The sequence below is a fragment of the Molossus molossus genome, unplaced genomic scaffold (assembly GCF_014108415.1).
Source record: "Molossus molossus isolate mMolMol1 unplaced genomic scaffold, mMolMol1.p scaffold_m16_p_6, whole genome shotgun sequence".
Classification (NCBI taxonomy): domain Eukaryota; kingdom Metazoa; phylum Chordata; class Mammalia; order Chiroptera; family Molossidae; genus Molossus; species Molossus molossus.
Window position 1 is genome coordinate 24,557,882 of NW_023425399.1, and position 20,721 is coordinate 24,578,602.

The 20,721-nt window shown below is 54.3% G+C and overlaps 1 protein-coding gene across 1 annotated transcript in view; it reads right to left on the reverse strand.

Annotated features, from left to right (window-relative positions):
* Window positions 1–19,869, reverse strand: part of ANGPT4 (angiopoietin 4) — a 32,097-nt gene extending 12,228 nt beyond the window's left edge. Inside the window, exons 1-3 of the mRNA XM_036245337.1 lie at window positions 19,490–19,869; window positions 4,885–5,040; window positions 3,247–3,368 (exon numbers count right to left, since the gene is read on the reverse strand). Of these exons, the coding sequence (XP_036101230.1) occupies window positions 3,247–3,368; window positions 4,885–5,040; window positions 19,490–19,798 (587 nt within the window). The 5' untranslated portion in view covers window positions 19,799–19,869. The remainder of the gene's footprint in view (window positions 1–3,246; window positions 3,369–4,884; window positions 5,041–19,489) is intronic.
* Between the last annotated feature and the right edge of the window lie 852 nt (window positions 19,870–20,721).

Below are 20,721 nucleotides of genomic sequence, written 5' to 3' on the forward strand. Positions count from 1 at the left end.
CAGAATGAGGAGAGGAGGAAAGAGAGGCTCGGTCCTCGAGTGAAACGGATTTGGCTCCAGTAGAGGAAAGAGGTGTGGGTGGGAGGAACATGCCAGCAAACAGGTAGCCACGATCAAATCCCAAATCCGTTCGCCCTTTGATCCAGCTGTCCCCTCTCAGAAAGCAATGTCCAGGGAGCAAGGACAAGAATGCCCGTTGAGGGCTTGTAATTCGGTAAAACGAAATAGCCCAAATGCCCAACAGCCAGGTCTGGCTGAGTCTGTTCTGTTTGGTGTTCCTGGAAACACTCGAGTCACGAAGAGGAAGAAGGCAGAGCCATTTGCACAGAACTGGAAAGGTGCCCAGGACTTGGCAAGGAACGACCTTGGCACACCGATGCCTCTCTAGTCTAACCCCACATGTGGGAGGAGAAAACAGAGAGAAAGAAAAAAGTGTGAACGTAAATGTAGAGGGTTGCAGGTGAACTTACAGGAAAAGTCACAGAAAAACATGTGGAAGGACACTGGGTGCCTCTGTTGTAGAAAGAGTGAAAGAAAACCCACGAAGTGCAGTGCTTTCTGCAGAGCAGGTTTGAGTGGGTGGAGATGGAGAGGAGGAAGAGGGGCTGGGTGCAGGGGACCGACTTTCCCTTTCATTTTATACATGTCTCCATTGTCTGATGATATAAGCATGAGGCATTTTTGTAATGAGAAAAAAAATAAGTTTTTAAAAAGAAAGAGGCTTTTGACTCAGCTCTTCCACGTTTGGCGTTTTCTCCCACAGATTGGCTCACGTGTGTGCAATGAGATGTGAAATGCTATTCATTGTATCACTGGCTGCAACTGTAAAACACTGGAAACTGCCTGGCAGGTGTGGCTCAGTGGACTGAGCCTGGTTCTATGGACCCAGAGGTCCCAGTTTGATTCCCAGTCAGGGCACTTTCCGGGGTTGCAGGCTCGATTCCCCAGTAGGGGGCGTGCAGGAGGCAGCCGATGGATGTATCTCTCTCACATCAATGTTTCTCTCTCTCTCCCTTCCTCTCTTTCTCAAAAAATCAATAAAAACATATAAAAAATTGGAAACAACCTCAGTGCCCATTAATTGGGGATGTGGAAATAAACGCAGGGACAGTCGTACCGCAAGCATGCAGCTGGAGGAGAGAATGAGCAAGGGCGTCGTGCCCTTACAGAACCATTTCCAGGTTAACTGGAAAAAACAAAACAAAACCCCACAACCAAGGTGCAGTCGAGTGGAATGCTACATTTGGGTTTAAATAGGGCAGAAAGTCACTATTCATAGATATTTATAAGAAATAAATATCAGCTTCTAGAATGTCAGCTCTACCAGGACAGGGATTTAGGTCTATTTGTTCACTTCTGTAGCATCGAGTCTACAACAGCACCTGACATATGGTAATAGCTAAAATAAAATACTTCCTTTTATTCCTCCTCCAAAATATTGTTGGTTGAATGACAGAAGGACACACGAGAAACTAGGAACAGCAGCTACTGCTGCGGGTGGGGGTGGCTGAGGGAAAGGGATAGGAGGGAGAGATTTTCTTATATGTGAGCTTACGCTGACCCTTTCTCCAGACTAAAACACTAAGTCCAGCCAAGGCAGGAGGAATTTCCCCTGGATCCCAAATTATGTTGCAGGAAGAGAGGGAATTTGGGCACACGAGCTTATTGATGACATCCGTCTTCACTGATTTCTAGCCGCCTGGTGCCAGAGTGATGGAAAGCATCCCAGTCCCTGCCCTCTCCCCCCTTGGGGTGGGAGAATAAGAATAAGAAGGTGGCCCTGGCCGGTTTGGCTCAGCGGTTAGAGCGTCGGCCTGCGGTCCGGAGAGACCCGGGTTCGGTTCCCGCTAAGGGCATGTACCTCGGTTGCAGTTTATCCCCGGCCCTGGTTGGGTCGTGTGGGTGGCAACCACTCGATGTGTCGCTTTCACGTCGATGTTTCTCTCTCTCTCTCTCCCTCCCACTCTATCTGAACAAAATATCGAAAAATGTCCTCGGGTGAGGATAAAAAAAATAAAAATAAAAAAAAAAAGAATAAGAAGATGGCCCTGGCCGGTTTGGCTCAGCGGTTGGAGGGTCGGCCTGCGGTACAGAGAGATCCGGGTTCGGTTCCCGCTAAGGGCACGTACCTCGGTTGCAGTTTGTCCCCGGTCCTGGTTGGTCGTGCGGGTGGCAGCCACTCGATGTGTCCCTTTCACATCGATGTTTCTCCCTCTCTCTGTTCCTCTCTCTCCCTCCCGCTCTGTCTGAACAAAAAATGGAAAAATGTCCTCGGGTGAGGATAAAAAAAAAAAAAAGAATAAGAAGGTGACAAACTATCATTAACTGCTCCTAGCCCAGAGGGAGCTGGGCCATCCTTATGGCCTTATCTTGACCGGGCACGCGAGCAACAATAACGTCTCGCCCTGGACACAGGCCTGTGGCTGCCTCTGTGTGTGGGTTTTTGCCTCCTTCAGCACCCTGACCTCGGCAGTATTTTCTCTACTCAGCTCGAAACTGAGATGAAATCAGCCTCAGATGTCTGCCTTAGCTACACCCCATGACTCTTTTTCTTTGTAATTTAAAGGGTGTTCCCCTCCTGTGTATTTGCTATAAATGCAGAGACTCTCCCCCAGTGCAGACAAGAGACTGGCAACCAGTTGCTTCTGGGAATGAGATCAAACCTATTTATTTACAAATAAGTAAATCAAATTAAAATTTACAGGGCAAATTGTATGGTATGTAAATTGTAGCTCAATAAAGCTGTTAAAATTTATAAAATAAATAAATGGAGAAAAGAAGAAAAGAAAGAAGAAAGAGGGAAGGAAGGAAGGAAGGAAGGAAGGAAGGAAGGAAGGAAGGAAGGAAGGGAAGGAAGGGAGGGAAGGAAAAAGGAAGAAATAACCAGGGTGTTTGAGCTCCAGGAAAATGCCTGCCCCTGTCCCAGGGCTGGGTAACTAGGCCCTGTACCTGCCTGGTCCCCAGTCCAGCCTCAGCCCAGCCCCAGTGTCCACCTTCGCTCCAAGTTCAGTCTGGTCTCCAAACCTAATTTTAGTTCTTACCCCTGCCCTGGCCTAGTCCCAGCTCTAGCTCTAGACCTAGCCCACAAATTGTCCCTCACTCCAGTCCTAATCCAGACCCCTAGCTCTGTCCCCAGCCCCTGTCCCAGGCACTAGCCCAAGTCCAGCTTTCAACCCTGGCCCTGGCTCCAGCCCTGGCTCTCAGCTGGGGCCCTAGCCCTTCTCTTGGCCCGGTGCCAGTGCCCACCTGTTGTGTCCCTGCAGCCGGTGGAGCTCATGGCCCTGTAGCAACAGCTGCTTCTCCAGCTTGTTGGTGGATAGCGAGGTCTCCAGCATCTGGATCTCCATTCTTGACGTCTGGTTCAGTACCTGCCCGGCAAGCAAGAGAGGGTGGGGGTAGGTAAGCCCTGCAGGAAGCCTGCCCAGCAGCTGCCCACTTGCCCACAGGTTCTGCCATTCCAGAAACTTGCCGATCTGCCCCATCCTCCCAGTAGTTCTTGTGGTTGTTCATTCATTCATTCATTCATTCATTCACGCACTCACTCATAACAGGCCCTAACTGAGCTTATGATCCACTCCCTAAATGTGGTCTTCCCATCACTGCACATGGCAGCTCCATTCCTCCCGCTGCTCAGGCCCCAGGAGGAGGCACCCTTGACCCCACATCTAATCCATCAGCAAGTCCCATCAGCTCTGTCTTCCAAATGGCTACCTCACCACTTCCTTCCCTCTCCATGGCCCCCGCTCTGGCCCTGGCCTTCATCATCTCTTGTCCTGTGTCCTGTGCCAGCTTATTCACAGGGTTCTCTGTTCCCGCCCCTGTCCCCTACTGTCCATGCTCTGCTCAGCAGCCTGAGGCAGCCTTTTAAAATGTGGCCCTTTTATTCAAAATCTTCCTGTGGCTCCCACCTCATGAAGTGTAAAAGCCCAGTTCTCACCATGGCCTGCAAGGCCCTGTGATGCTGTCTGCCCCTATCACCTCTCTGACCCCTTGCCCACCACTCGCCCTATCTCCACCCTGGCCACACTAGCCTTCTTGATGTTCCTGGAGCCTCCCAGCCTGGCCCCTCTCTGGGCCTTTGCACATGCTGTTCTTCCTGTCTGGACTGCTCTCCCAGTAAGGGCTCCAATCCCACCTTCTCAGTGGTGCCTTCCTGGCCTCCCTGTCTAAACCTGCAACTCCTCCCTCTGAGCACTCTCCCCACACCCTCTGTGGTTCTGAGCACTCTCCCCTCACGCTCTGTGGCTCTCATCCATGTTGTTGTCTCCTTAGCACTATTGCTGGCTCACACAGATATGTTATTTATGCTGTTTATGTTCTTTTTTTTTTTTTTTTCTGGTGTGTGCCCCTAGTGGGAACCGAACCCGACACTCTCGGGTCTGCAGGCCAACACTCCAACCGCTGAGCCAAACCGGCCAGGGCTGTTTATGTTTGAAACACCCTAGAAAGGAAGCTCGGCAGGGGTCCGGATGCATCCTGTTTTACTTAGTGCTTAAGCTAGAACCAGGCACCTCCAGCAGTGCTTGGCACATAGTAGGGGTTCAACACATGTGCCCATTGGTCAGTTGCCTTTTCATCCGTTTACTTGCCCTCCCATTTATACAGCTGTCTCCTCTCTGTCACTGGCCCCGAGGCCCAGTGAATTGTTTATTATCCATCTCCCCTGGAGCACTGTGAGCCCCCTGAGGGCACAGGCCTGGGCACTGGAGTCACAGAGGCCAAGGAGCCAAACCCAGTGTCACCCCTAGGACTCATGGCCTGGTGGGAGACGGTTTTGTGACAGGGTCATCGGGAGGGGCCGCAGGAGGATACAGGCCCAGGGGAGGCTCTGACATTACCCAGGAACAGAGGTCAAGGCCCCCGCCGCCCGCTCACCGGTGGTACCTGCGCCTCCATGGCAGTCAGCTTGCGCGTCTGGGCAGTGGTCTGGTTCAGGAGGCTGGTGCCCAGCTCCAGCATGGTGGCCGTCTGGTTCTGGACTATGTGCTGCTGTGCCTGCGCCAGCTCCGACCTCAGGTTCCTCTGGATGTACCTTTCCAGCTGTGGAGAGACCGTGGGCTGAGGTTACAGGCAGGGCTGGGGGAAGGCTGCTGTCCCTCCGTGCATCTCCATGAAGGACATACAACAGCCAGGAGAGGCCTTCCTGCCATGCCAGGCCACCATTACCTGTCGCTTGGACTGTTCCAACAGCTTTCTCCTGGCCTTTCTGCCTCCACTCTCGTCCCTCTCTGCCGAGGTCATCCTCCACTCAGTAGCCAGAGGGATCCCGTTAAACCTAAGTCAAATCACATTCTTCCTCTGCTCAAAACCCTCCTAAGTTTCCTATCTTACTCTGAGGAAAAGCCAAAGTCTGCTGTGACTGCAGCTGGCTGTATGACCCGGCCTTCTGCTACCGCTCTGATTTTCTCTCAGTCCTCTCTTCCTCACTCACTCAGAGGCACTGGCCTCTATGGCAGCCCTCCAACATAGCAAGCATGTGCTCACCTCAGGACCTTTGCACGTGCTGTTCCCTCTGTCTGGAAACCCCTCTCTCCACCATCCCCATCGGCATGGCTCACTCCCTTATGTCATTTCAGGTCTCTTCTTACCACTTATCAACCCCTGACTTTATAGTACACATTTATCTGTCTATTGACTGTTTTGCCCTTGGAACGTCAATTCCATGAAGCCAGGGACTTGGTCCTGCTCACCACTTTACCTCCATGTCTAGCACAATGCTTAACGCACACTGGGTGCTCAATAAATATGAGTTCAATGAATTGATAGAAAAGGGGGAGCAGCAAGGGTCAGAGCATAGCCCCCAAAGTCATGCCCATTATCTAGCTCCCCAGGGGAGAGCCAGCGGCAGAGTAGGGACATGTCTTCTCCAGTATAAGAGTTTGCAGGTCTGTCTGACAAACCGGACTTTTTATTTTCCTGGCCTTTTCCCCCTGCTGAAGAGGGCTGATCCGGAAGTCTCCAAGGGTTCTCCCAGCTGGAGTGTTCTGGGATCTGACAAGGTAACATTCATTTCTTTGACAGAGCATCTTTTTCCCCAAAAGCGGGAGAAGCCAGTCTGGCAGTGGCACCAGGATCAAGTTGCAAGGGGGAATAGTGTGTTCTCAGGGCTCAGTGCCCCTCCCGCACTCCCTCTCCACTCTGCACATATGCTGGCCTCTTGCCGCCCCCCCCCCCCCCCTACACACACTTCCAGCTTCTTTCCTCACTCTCTCTCTGTCTTCCAGGAGGTCCCACAGGGCAGCTCCCAGGGTCCTGGGGAAGGCTGGTTCTCCCCAGGGAGAGGTGGTAACCTCGGCTGGAGGGCCAGGCTCTGGCTGCTTCCCCCTTCATCTCTTCTCCCCTCTTCCACTTCAATTATCTGCTCCCATCTCTTCCTCCCCGGAGTGCTTTAGGAGCACATTCCATTGTAGTGCATGGTCAAATCCAGAAGAGGGCGCATGTGGGCACACTGGTATTGATTAGAACAGTGGTTCTCAAAGTGTGGTCCTTGGAGCAGCATCACTGGGAGCTTGTTAGAAATGCACATTTCTAGGTCTCACCCAACCTACTGAATCAGAAACTCTGAGGTGGCATCCAGCCATCTGGGTGAAACTGATACTCACTTAAGTGTGAGGACCCTGAGTGTGGAGGTCACAAAGTAGACTGAGGACCAGGGAGACAAGCACTTCTGAGCTTCTCCAGCTTCAGTCCCCTTAGTGCCCCCTTCTTCCCCTGCATCCTCAGCCCCTCACCACTGTCCCCTGCAACACACAAACATGCTTCAGTAGCTCCCATTTACAAAGTGAAGAAAAGGCCAGGCTGGTGTGGCTCAGTTGGTTGGGAGTCATCCTGTGCACCAAAAGGCCACTGGTTCGATTCCTGGTCAGAGCACATGCTCAGGTTGTGGGCTCGATCCCCCGTAGGGCATGTGCAGGAGGCAGCTGATTGATGTTTTCCTCTCACACTGATGTTTCTGTCTCTTTCTCTTTCCCTCTAAAAATTAATAAAAAATATCCGGACTCCACAGACCCCTTCAATGCTGCCTCCAATTTTTTTGCTCCCCACAACAATACAACTTTTTGAACAAATTGTCTACATGTTCTCACCTCCATTTTCACCCTCATCTTTATCCTCACCCGAGGACATTTTTTTTCCCATTTTTTTGTTCAGGTAGAGTGGGAGGGAGAGAGAGGAACAGAGAGAGAGAGAAACATCGATGTGAAAGGAACACATCGAGTGGCTGCCACCCGCACGACCGACCAGGGCCGGGGACAAACTGCAACCGAGGTACATGCTCTTAGCGGGAACCGAACCCGGGTCTCTCAGGACCGTAGGTCGACGCTCTAACCGCTGAGCCAAACTGGCCAGGGCTCACCCTCATCTTTATATATATATATATCCTCACCCGAGGACATTTTTCCATTTTTTGTTCAGATAGAGTGGAAGGGAGAGAGAGGAAGAGAGAGAAAAACATCGACGTGAAAGGGACACATCGAGTGGCTGCCACCCACACGACCAACCAGGGCTGGGGACAAACTGCAACCGAGGTACGTGCCCTTAGCGGGAACCAAACCAGGGTCTCTCTGGACCACAGGACGACTCTCTAACCGCTGAGCCAAACTGGCCAGGGCTATATATTTTTTTTTTAATTGATTTTTTTTTTAGAGAGAGAGGGAGAGTTAGGAACATCGATCGGTTGTCTCCTGCATACCCCCCACTGGGGATGGAGCCCTCAACCCGGGCATGTGCCCTGACCAGGAATCGAACCAGGACCTCTCAGTCCAAGGGACGACACTTAGTCCACTGAGGCACACCAGCTGGGCTCTCACCCTCATCTTAAAAAAAATGTAACATTACTATGGTGTACTTTATACACACACACACACACACAGCATAAAGAATAATATGTTAAAGCTGTATATTTACCACACTCAAGAAAAAATATCACCCATCCTGTTGAATCCTGTGCAAATGCCCAGCCTGTCTCCCCAGCCCAGGAGCCCTTCACTCTTTAAACTGCCTTGTTCTGGCCTCCTTGACAAGGCAGGGGCAAGGGACACGTCTGTGTTCTCATCTTAGACTGTCTCAGCAGCAGTTAACCAAGGTGACCACTCCCTTCCCCTGGTTTTCCTTCGTTCTCGCCCGTCACCTCCGCTCTGAGTCCTAACCAGGTTCCTGCACACTGGGGAGGCTCATAGGCCATCCTGGGCCCTTGTCTCTCTGAACGTTCTCTCCCTGGGTCCCAGGTCCTTAACGGGGACCGCAGGGTCTGTGAAGAGAATTCAGGGGGTCCATGAACATGGGTGAGAAAAAAAGACCTTTTTTGTCTACTAACCTGTAATTAAAATTCAGCATTTCCTTCAATTATGAACACAGGCCGTAAATCATAGCACTTTTAGCCAATCCTGGGGCTTCATTACCAATAGAAATCACACACAATTTCATATCACAACACACGTGTTGCAGTATCTTAAAACACTATTTTTACTCATGACTCTGGAATTATGAACATTCTCAAACCCACCACTGGATAATGCTACAGCTAGAGCGCAGATTTAATGGGAATATTCTGATTACAGCTGCAACATCACTGGGTGTGTTCTTATGTTTTTATTTCTTGCATTTGAAAGTATTATCCTGCCCTGGCTGGTTTGGCTCAGCGGTTAGAGCATTGGCCCACGGACCAGAGAGACCCGGGTTCAGTTCCCGTTAAGGGCATGTGCCTCAGTAGCAGTTTGTTCCCAGCCTTGGTTGTGGTCGTGTGGGTGGCAACCAGTCAATGTATCTCTCTCATCGATGTTTCTCTCTCTCTCTTCTCCCTCTCTCCCTCCTACTCTATCTGAAGATAAATGCAAAAAAAAAAAAAAAAAAAAAAAATGTCCTCAGGTGAGGATAAAAAAAAAAAAAGTATTATTCTGAAAAGGGATCCATGAGCTCTACCCAGGATCAGATGCCAAAGTGTCTAAAGCTCCGCACTGGGGTCCTGTAGCAGGGGTGCTGTGGGTCCCAGGACTTTCATACCCCTCCATGCTGATGGCGCCCCCTTCCTCTCCCACCCAGACTTCTCCCTGAATGTCAGACCCACTCGTTGGGTTTCTAACCAGCATCTCAAGCAAAAGCACCCAACATGGTACCCTCGATTCCTCAGCTCCCACTGACCTGCCCCTGCATCCCCAACCTCTTGGCAAATGACCTTGCTCAGTTCTTAAGCCCCCAACCCAGACCTCACCCTGGACTCTTATTTTCCTCAACTGTCTCACTCAATGCACTAGTAAGTTTTGGCCACTATGATCCCGGTGAGAGTTTTGAATTGGCCCACTTCCCTCTGCCCCGGGCCAGGCTACCTTCATCGCCGCGAGTCAGACCCTTGCGCCCTCCCCCCGCATCTTGGTCAGCTCCCCGGGATTCGAACATGTGGCTGGCCAGGGTGGATGAGGATAAGCAGAGCTATACTGAGGCTGCTCTTGGACTTTCCTGTGAGTCATGAACCTCCTGGGGTTAAAAATGCAGACTCCTAGGCCCTGAGCTTCTGCAGCAAGTTCATTCCTGCCACTAGACCTTCTCAGGCATCCTCCAAGCCTCTCATTTGCAGATTAACAAACCGAGGCCCAGAAGACTTGCCCAAGGTCATTACTTGGTGGACTAGGTTCCAAGACTTCTTGCTCAGGGACTTCTTCAGGTCTGCAGAGCTGGGTGGGATCTCAGGGTGACCTGGGGTCATCTTGAGTGACAGGAGCTCCCCCAGCACCCTCACTGGTCTCTCCCTTGTCCTTTGGCTGCAAGTAGCTGGGTGGGACAGAGGCCACCCGCGGCTGGGGCTCATCATCCAGTTTGCCCCCCTCCCCCCCGCATGAGCTCCGGGGTGGGTAATCCAGGCCAGATGGGCCCAGTTTGGCCAAGGTGGGGCTCCGTGACTATTGTCAGCCTGTGTGGTGGAGGTTGGGTCTATTCCAGGGCTCAGGAGCCAGCTGAAAGGGTAGGGGAAGGACCCCAAAGTAGGCACCCACAGGGGATGAGGTCTGCCACAGCCTCCCCATCGGACCTGCCCCTTCCCTGTCATCCTCACGCTGGCAAACGTTTAGGGCTGAGACGGGGAATGAGGTCCTGGACTCCCAGCACCCCTCCCGCCTGCAAAGAGGCTGAGCTTGGGCCCTTGGGCTACCCCTGCCCCCTTGACCCTGGATTTGGTTCTGGCTCTACTCCGCTCCAGCTGTGGTCCTCTGGTAACTGAGGGCTATATTTCCGAGTTCGCTTTACCAATCTGTGACGTGGGGACAGTACACCCTGCTCCTTACTGAGGAGAGGGCATTTGAAAAGGGCGTTGAAAGAAAGGGTGGCGGTTTGACAGGCAGCGGCTGGGGGAAGAGGAAAGGTATTCGGAAAGACAACAGATGAGCGTCTGTAGATGAGCAGTCTCGGTAGCCAAGGAGAACTCTAGCCGTCTTTTCTCCCGCATTATTTAAATGAAAAAAGAAAATACTTCAACTGGCGAACAGATAAACATCTTTGGTCCACAATGCTACTCAGCAATATGAAGGAACTCTCGCAGTAACCTGAATGACTCTCAGAAGTAGTATGCTGAGTGAAAAAAGCCAGACTCAAAAGGCTACATACTATTTGATTCATTTATATGACTTTCTGGAAAAGTCAGAATCCATGATTGCAAGGGGGCCGGGGGCAAGGACTGACTGCAAAGGGACCCAAGAACTTTCTGGAGTTTGGCAATGTCTATATCATGATCGTGGTGGTAGTTATATGACTGTACACATTTGCACAAACTCATAGAAGTCTATGTTGAAAAGGTGAATTTCATTGTATATGGAATAAAATACAACAAAAAACAAACCCACCGACACAAGGTTCCTTTGAACATCTCATATACATCATAATAAATGTTTCCTCAAAGGAATCCCTCACCCTGAGCTTCAGTCATGTATTCCACCAGGGACTATTTCTCGAGCACCTACTACACGCTGGGCGCTGTCCTGGGTACCAGGGAGTCAGGAATGAGCAAACTTGGCCGGTTGTCTGATTCCCGTGCACTTCCACTCAATCCATCGGTTCAATTCCAATAGTGCAGTGTGCCAGGAAGTAAATAAGACGGGTAATAATCAGGGTTGAGGGCAGGTTTAGCCAGAGTGGCAGGGAAACCCTCACCTGAGGGGGCTGTCTGAGCAGGAAGCGTGAGATGGGTCCCGTTGTGGGAAAGTCAGGAGGAAGGGAACTCTAGATGGAGGAAAAGAACTGTGCAAAGGCCTGAGGCGAGAGGGTGTCCGGTGTGTCTGAGTGTAACTCTGACCTCAACCTTCCTTGCCGTGTGGCCCTGGGTAAGTCACGTCACCTCCTGGTGCCTCAGTTTCCCCATTCATCAGTGGGCACACCATCTTGCTTCACAGGCTTACGGTGAGAATTGAATGCAGGAATTCTCGCAAGGCTCGTAGGACCGTGTCTCGCACACATTAGGTACATGTTGGTCCTACTCTCTGAGCAGGGTGTCTTTTCAGTTCCACTTTATAGAGGAACCAAATGATGCAGGTGGCTTCCCCAGGACCCCACAGCTGGTTAGTAGCACCGCTGGGACGAGACCCCTTGACCTCAGCTCAGCCCGCCTCAGGTCCCACAGAGGGCTCCTGGGGTCCATTCCAGACATTTCAGAGCCGGCTCTGTGGTTCAGCAAACGCTCAGGGGCCAGAGGTGCAGGCTCAGGGGACAGACCTAGGGCCTGTTTTCTCACATTTCCTGCCCAAGAAGAGAGGAGGGAGAGGGTCTATATACATCCAGCCCGCCAAGCTCTGGGGCTTGGAAGGAAAGAACCAGAAACACATGTCTGGCCCCAGTGGGATGGCCGGGCCAAGCCGCTTGAACAAATAGGCCTGCCCCCTGGGGAAACCGTGCTAGGGGCATCTTCCGCCGCGGCTCCCAGGCCATCCCTCGGCTAAGGGCATCGGTGCCAGCCTTTCTAGGCTCCCTTCTTGGGAAAACAGCCTCGTTCCTCCAAGAAACAGATGCTGTTTTCTCCACCGCACCCCCCAGCCCCGAACAGAAAGCAGCCAGGGGTAAGGTTAGGAAATCAAACCCCAAGAGATTTGGTTCGGCAACCGCGATTCATTTCTTGTTTGGATAACCCAAGGCTGAAAATGACAAGAATTTACGGGCAGCATGGGGAGGCCGCGGTAGCGGGGAGTCTGGGCCAGTGAGGGAGGGTCTCAGGCTGGGCCAGGACCCCACGCTGTATTCCCACTGGATTTGCTTTTGACCCACGTCCAGTCAGGCAAGGCCGAGCGACCGCCGGGCTGAGGGGCTGAGATGCTGAGTTATTCTGAGGTTTGACGTCAGGGACCTGGAGCAAACAGCAGAGGCTAGGGGCAGTGCCAGGTCAGAGGCTCCTGCCCAGCCCTGAGCCCTCCCCCTTGGCTTTGGGTGAAGAAGGGGATGAGAAAGAGGCCCCAGCTGAGCAGCCTGGCGGGGGTGGGCGCTGGCCATCGGGCCATCGTGTCCTTCAGTGTGGACAGAGCGTGCGGATACCTGGGAGGTAGAGGTGGTGGTAGGGGACACATGGCCCAGTTGTTAGAGGGGAATCTGAGAGAACGACAGGGAGAGACTTAGGGAGATGCCAGACAGACGAGAGAGAGAATCAGAGCGTGACAGAGACACACACAGAAACCACGGGCCACTGTGGGAGCTCCAGGAGAGCCCACAGAGGCAGAGACACAGGCAGAGAGAGAGGCAGACAGACAGCGACAGGGCCAGCGCTCCTGGGACAGGCGAGAACGTAGAGGAACCCACCGTTTCGGGGCTGGGAGCCCGCCCTGCCCGGGCCCAGAGACTCCGAGGAAGGTGTGCTGCCTCTGGTGCTGAGGGCGGGCCAGGAGCCCGGTTGTGCTTGGCCCCGGTTTTCCTCGCTCTCCTCAGCTGCAGAAGGAGCCCCTTGTGGGGGCATGGGAGAGGGCAGAGTGTGGCACTTCCTGGCGGGAGAGCTGGGGAGCTGGGGCCCTGGCGGGAATAGGAGTGCGCCATTGCAGGGAGCCGCTGTGGGCGGATGCTTTCCCAGCTCTGCTGCTCTGACCCCACATCACACGTCTCCCAGATGAGGGCTGAGGGAAGGGCCTGCACTGGGTCACAGAGCCCGGCTGTGGTGACCCCGGAGGCCATGCGACTAACCACTGCACCACATGACTCAACTGGGGAAGCCTGCTCTCCAGCTCGCTCTGCCCCCACCCCCCAACATTCCTGGCTGTTGCCAGGAGTTGAAGTGCAGTCCTCCAATAGTGGGGGTCGTGAGTCCCGGCTTCCCGAAAGAGGAAGGGGGAGGAGGAGGAGAGAGAGGTGGAAGGAAGGTAAGAACAGTGGACAGAAGGAAAGGGGGAGGAGTTCAGGGTAGCAGAGTGAGAAATGGGGAGAGGAAGCCAGGGCAGGGCACCCCCCACCCCATGCACATCTGAGCACAGGGCAGAAGGACGCCAGCCAGCTGCATGCTGGGAGAAGAGTGGGTATTTGGGGATTCCAAAATGCTGAGGCAGAAGGGAACATCCACTGTCTCTCAAATCTTGCCTCCCCCACCTCCTTGACACCCTCCAGTCAGGAGAAAGAACCTAGAGTATGGAGTGAGAATCATGGCTGGTTTTTTCTGCTGCATGACTCTGGCAAGTCCCTTCCCTTCCTTGGCCTCAGTTTCCTTACCTGTACATGGGAGGCGTTGGGGGCATGGACTGGGCAGGCATTGGCCATTGGGAGCCTACAATAGCACCCCTGCACCCACCCAGATGAACAGAATCTTGCTGGGTGCTGGGTCTGGGGAGGCAGGTTATCCCCTGTCATCCCTGGTCATTCTGATGGCCATGGTGATGATGATGATGACGCTACTAGAGAAGGCTATTTTGAAACTCTTTTTTTTTCTTCCGGGATGTTACATAGGAAGCCAAAACGTGGCATTGGAGTTTCAGAGACTCTGGACCCAGAGAACGTACAAGAGAAGAGCCAGAAGGAGGTCGCACCTCGGCCACACAAAGCAGCAAGCGTTCCTGACTGGGGCCGGGGGAGTGGGAGGAAGACGCCTGTTCAGACGCTGCCTGTCCCTGAGCCAGGGGTCCAATGGCTCAGGCGGGAGGAGGAAGGACCCAGGAATTAGGACTCCTAAATTATATTTCCAGGGAGAGCACCTAACCGAAACGGCCAACATTTACTGAGAGTTTGCCACCTGTCTGGCACCGGGCCGAGGACTCAGGCGCACCAGCTCGTTAAATCCTCACAGACGCAGTGGTGCTGTCACTGCACTTCACAGAGGGGAAACCGAGGCTCAGAGAGGTGAAGCAACTTGCCCCCGTCACACATCGAGGAAGAGAAAGAACGGGTCTCGGATCCCAACAGATGGACTCCAGAGGTGGGGCTCTCACCTTCTAGGCTCTGCTGCCACCCGAGGAAGCGACAGGACCCGTGGAGAGTGACTGCCGGTGTGTTTAGGCCTCTGGGTCTGCTCCACAGGCAGTGGCGTGGCAGTGACCTGAACACCAGGGGATGTGAGGGAAGCACTCAGCCCAAGGGGGCCCTTACCTAGGAGATGACACGGCAAACACTTGCATGAACCCACCAAAGACCAGGCTTGATTGGGGACCCCTTGAGAACACCAGCATGGACAGTGACATTCCCAACCCTGAGGTTATCCGCCACCCATGCACTGACTTGACTAAGACTGAGCTCCCCCCACCCAGTGGTAGAGTTCAGAATGGAGATCATGTTGAATTAAATGAAAGCCCAGCAGTCTGTCCTGCCTTCTTGCCCAGGTGGACTCCACGATGTCTTCACGAAGCAGAGGCTGTAGCCCGGCAGCAGGCCGAGTGGCGCGTGAGTGAGCTCACCAGGCTTGCAAGCCACCCCCCGACAGACTGTCATTTTCTCCATTTTGCAGATGGGGAAACTGAGACTCGCTCATCCATAGCCATGTAGCAAGTAAGTGCTGGGGTCAGGGTATGAACTCGGGTCTGCCTGACTCCTACATCAGTGATCTTCACCCCATGGCGTTGGGCCTGCCCAGGGTTGTCAGGCTCAGTGGACGGATGCCTGGAGAGGACATTTCACTGCAAGCTGAAAGGGTGAGCTGGGTACCTTCTGACCTGGAAGCCTTTGGTTTAAACCCACCCTTTGGCTCAGCCAGTGTTGCCCAAGCACCAGGCACCCAGGGGAGTCAAAGATGGATGAGAGCTGAGCCTTGGGGTAGAGAAGCCAGGTGGATGTTGATGAGCCCTGAGCCAGGGCAGCGACCAGGGCAGCGGCCAGGTGGATGGGACCTGCTTCCTGGGGGTGAGGGGATGGGGGTAAAGACATCCCTAGGGTGCAGAGTGCTGCTGGCTGGGTGCTAACACCTTACACTGAGGGAGAGGTGGTCGGAGGAAGAGCTGAGTGTCAGACGACTTTGGAGCTGAGACACTGTGGGCTCTCAGAGGGGGATGTGTGGGGCGGGGACATCAGGGCTATGGATTTGGGGCACAGGAACCCATCAGATGCCTACTTGGTGTCATGGTGGAGCAGGCTGGAGACAGTGCCGCAAGTGTGGGGCACCCTGAGGGCAGTGCCACTCGGTGTGAGAGGAAACCAAGAGTGAGATTAAGTCCGGGAAACCACCATTTCAGGATCGGGGGGGTGGGGGGTGGGGGGGCTGGAGCAACCTGAGACTGGAGGAGCGTCCGTGCGTTTAGGAGACATGCGCTGGGCACCTGTTATGTGCTGGGCATTGTCCTAGCCCTGGGAACCCAGCGGTGAACAAAACACACGGTCCCTGCCCTCTTGCAGCTCACAGGCCAAAGAAAAAAAAAACAAATAGTGCTTTACAGAACAGATGGTAATAAGTGCTGAGAGAAAACCAAAGCCAGGCGAAGGGACAGAGGATAACTAGGGTGCACAAGGAGGGCTTTTGTGGGGAGGTGACATTTAAGCAAAGACCCGAGGTCAGGTCAGGGGTAACACATGTGGGTGTCTGGGGGAGGGGTGTTCCAGGAAGTAAGGATTTTTGCTTATTCTGAAGAGATGGGAGCCCTGGGAAGGGTTTGAGCAGAGGAGAGACAGGATCTGACTTAGATTTGAATAGGACCCCTCTGCCTGCCGAGTGCAGAAAGTCCTGTGGGGGCCAGGGTGGAAACAGGGAGCCCGGATGGCGGCTGTGGTGACCGGCTAGGTAGGCAATGGAGGCGGCTGTCCAGGTGTGGCCGTGGAGGTGGGGAAAGCGGTCGGAACAGCATGTCTTGTAGATGAGGATTTGCCGATGGTGACAGTTTCTGGAAGGGTGGTGTTGGGCAGCAGTACTAAGTTTGTCAAGAGGTCAAGCATGATGAAGACTGAGCCTCGGCCCCTGGATGTGGGCAGTGGGACATGGGAGGCGACCTGGGGGAAGTGGACAGTGGACATGGGAAGTGAGGAAGCAGAGGTAGAGCGTACGGCCTTCTGAGAGCCAGGCCAGCGGTCAGAGGCGCTGGGGGGCAAAGAGGCTTGTTTCCTCTCTTTCTTCTCCTCCTTCTCTTCCTTCCGAAACATGCGAGATACTTGGATACGATTAAACACGAAGGGGAAGGACCAGCAGGGAGGGAGAAGTAGATGGAGACACGGGTGGGGTGGGGGGTTGGTTTGAGGAGGCTGAGGGGCTGCAGAGGATGGAAAGCGGCCTTGGCCACTGGAGGAACCTTCTCTCCGAGCCGGAGAAAGGCTCCGGGGGCTGGAGGGTGCACAGGTGAATCTGCAGGTGTGGGGCCCGCTGCTGCGGGGCGTCTCTCTCCTGGGCCCCATTTCTTGTTGCAGTAGGAGGTCCACGGTCTGGTGAGGGGATAGAGTGGGGTTCAAGATGGAGGCCTAGGGAGGGTGAGGAATAATCCATAGGGGACTGGAAACAGGTACCTGAAGAGACACACACAAACTTCAGGGCGGTATGGAGCCCCCACTGGGTCGGCTCCAGAGGGTGAGGCCAAGCGGTCCCTGGAGAGGGACCTGAGGGTGGGATGGTGGAGGCTGGACATGTTGCAGGGCAGGTGGGCAGAGGGGTATGGAAAGATTGTGCGTGAGGGCTGAGAGACAGACAGTTTGGGCAGGAATGAAACAGGAGGTTAAGTGCATGCGCGTACGAATGTGCATACGAATGTGTGCACGAAGCAGGTTGGTTAGATAGCAGTGCAGCCTCTCCACCTTGAAGGTGCATCAACCCAGGGTGTGCACAAGGCAATCTTGGAAAACAGGAGGAGACTTCAATTTACATGATTTCATATGTCCTCTTTTTTTTTTTTTTAAGATTTTAAATTGATTTTTAGAAAGAGGAGGAGGCAGAGAGAGAGAAAAACATCGATGAGAAAACGAGACATTGATTGGCTGCCTCCTGCGCCCTCCCTACCAGGGATCAAGCCTGCAACCTTTTGGTACACGGGATGTGGCCTAACCAACTGAGCCACAACAGCCAGGGCCATATGTCATCTTTTTAATGTTCATAATAATTTGTGTCACACCCTGTATCTATTATCGTAAATGGGCACATATGTATAAATATTAAATAAATATGCACATATTGGGGAGAGAACGTTGCCGATTGGGCATACTATTTGCACAATGTGGAAACCACAGGGTGAGAAGGGACCGCTCCCTGGAGAGGTGCTTTGGGGAACTTTCTTGCCTCCTTTGCTCTCACTGTGGTCTCTGAAATGCTGTCTGCTGTTTAATACATTCAGAAGCTCCAGGAATTGTTCACTCCTCTCCACTCTCTGCTGTCGGTCAGACTGTCTCCTGTGCCTGGAGCCTGGAGCCTGTTCTCTCCCTGGGTAGCTCCTGCTTATGGGGCCAGCCAGGCCCATCTGGGACCCGGCAGGATAACTTTCCTGTCCCCATGCCCACCGCGGGACAAGCCTGCCTCATTCACCTCTGTGCCTCAGTGCCTCACCGAGGGCCTGGCACGCAGTAGGTGCTCAGAGTGTTTGCTGAAAGAATGAGGACAGGAGAGCCCAGAGAGGCTCTGGCCTTGGGCCACAACGGCGGTGGTGTCCTTAACTCCTTGTCTCTGCCACCTCATATTCAGTTGATCAGCAGAGCCCATTGGCTCCCCCTTCAGAATATATCAGGGTCTGACCAACAACACCAGTGACACCAACACTGCTCCCCAGCCCTGTCCTGCTTCAGGCCTCCATCACCTCTAGCCGGGTGGCTGCAGCAGCCTCCAACTTGGGCTTCAAGCCTCCACCCTGTCTCCTACGGTCTATTCTGTTTAAACGCATTCAGGTGCGCCTCTCCCTGCTCAGAATCCTGCAGAGGCTCCCAAGATGCTCAGAGCCAAAGCCGAAGTCCTTCCAGAGGCCCCCAAGACCCAACATGGCCTGCCCTCCCCTCACCTCTCGGGTCTTGTCCCTCCCCCTCTGTCCCCTTCCTTCTCTGCTCCAGCCACACTGGCCGTCCTGCTGTTCCCTGAGCACCCAGACTGCATTCCCACCTCACAGCCTTTGTACCTGCTGGGCCCTCTGCCCTGAAGGCCCTTCCCCCAGATACCTGCATGGGCTGCTCCTTCACGTCACTTGTTCTCAGGGTTCGAATGTCACCTTCTCGATTTATCTGACCTTAAATAGCCATCTCTGGTCACTTCTTGCCTTTTTCACTCCTTCATTTTGCTTCACCGTCTGACATAGATTTTTATTGTTCATCTCTTTATGCCTCTTGTCCCCACTGGTCCAAAAGGGGACACACTGTTTATCTGCTGCCATATCCCCAGCACCTAGGAAGGGCCTGGCCTATAACAGTCTTATAGTGAATGAATGAGTGGCAGTTACGGAGTCAGGTTTCCAGTTCTGAACTTACCTAGTCTTGCTGTGTGGCCTTAGGCTTGTCCCTGCCCCTCTCTGGGCCTCATTATCTCAATCTATACCCTTCAGAGACAAGAAACCCATCAGCCTGGCCCTCTGTGCCCTGGGAAGCCTCTGGGATGGAAGTTCAGCTGCCGATCACTGCCTCCCACCCCCTGCATGCCCAACCCTCTGCAGCCCAGCCCAGACCTTCTGCAGCCCAGCCCAGACCCCTCTGCAGCCCAGCCCAGACCTTCTGCAGCCCAGCCCAGACCCCTCTGCAGGCCAGCCCAGACCCCTCTGCAGCCCAGCCCATACCTTCTGCAGCCCAGCCCAGACCCCTCTGCAGGCCCAGCCCAGACCCCTCTGCAGCCCAGCCCATACCTTCTGCAGCCCAGCCCAGACCCCTCTGCAGCCCAGCCCAGACCCCTCTACAGCCCACCCAGACCCCTCTGCAGGCCAGCCCAGACCCCTCTGCAGCCCAGCCCAGACCCCTCTGCAGCCCAGCCCAGACCCCTCTGCAGGCCAGCCCAGACCCCTCTGCAGCCCAGCCCAGACCCCTCTACAGCCCACCCAGACCCCTCTGCAGGCCCAGCCCAGACCCCTCTGCAGCCCAGCCCAGACCCCTCTGCAGGCCCAGCCCAGACCCCTCTGCAGCCCAGCCCAGACCCCTCTGCAGCCCAGCCCAGACCCCTCTGCAGCCCAGCCCATACCTTCTGCAGCCACTTTGTGTTGTTCTCCAGCACCTTCTCCAGGTGTTGCACACGCTGGGTAGGCCAGTCCCCTAGGTTCAGTGCAGTGGCTGGCGAGTCCCTCTGGAGGCTGTTGGAGCCCCTGAAGGCCTCAGGCTCTGGGGGGCAGGGCTCAGGCTCGGGCAGCAGGAAGGTGTAGCTGCACTGACCATGCTGCACTCGGTGCCTCTGGCGGCGCGCTCCCGCCCCCTGCCCCCTTCGCTGGGCCACAGTCATGGTAGCCACCATGAGAAGGAGGCCACCCAGCAGCATGGCTGGCCAGGAGAGCATCCAAAGATGTGGTGATGGTGAGGGGTGTCTGGTCAGAGCTTCTAGGGCCCTGCTCGAGCCCAGGATGTACCCACTGGCCAACAGTGGACAGGTCTGCCTGCAGAGCTGCTGCAGCTGCAAACCCCTGTTTGGCCAAGCTCCACCCAGAAAGCTATTTATACTTGTTCCAAATGCCACAGCTGCTCAGCTCCTCCCACTGCCTGCTGCTCCAGCCAGGCTCTTCCTCACCTCTATTCTTCCCCTTTCCCTTCCTTCCTCACTTGCTCTCTTGCCCCCCTGTCTGCGCAGCAGCCTTGCTCTGTGGAGAGGTCTCAGAGCCCTTTTATTATCCAATGGGGGCCTGGCCTCCCTTCCAGTAGCAGGACAGAAAAGAACACACAGACACGTGCACACAAGCTCACAGACTCCCATGCAAACACCGAACCCCCAAGGCTGCCTGCTTCAGAAAACCAAACCAACTGAACTTTCTCTTCCGGTCTCTGTCTCTGTCTCTCTTTCCAACCTCCTCCCACTAAGGCTGGAATCTCAAATTTCAGTACCCCATGCCTCCCCTTTCTACCCCGCCCCCAGCATGCTCCCGCTCTAGTTCCAGGTTAGCACTTGGAACGCAAGTGAACCGCCCCCCGGAGAGAGCAAAGGGAGGCAGAGGGGTGAGGCTGGGGAGGAGGCAGCCAGTCCAACCTGTTTCGGGAGACAGCAAATGCTTTCGAGGCCAGGGAAGCGGATGCTTCACCCTGGAACTGTCTCTGTCCTCCCTTCTCCCTCAAGGGATGTTATGCCCTGAGGTGGCCCTGGCTCAGTTCCTGCGACAGTACTGAGAGGTTGTCCTGTTCTGGGGCAGATTGTTCTGGAGCCGCTTTTGGCTGGAGGGGAGGCAGATGGTGGGGAGAAGAGCTCGGGATGCAGCCTTGCAGTCAGAGGTG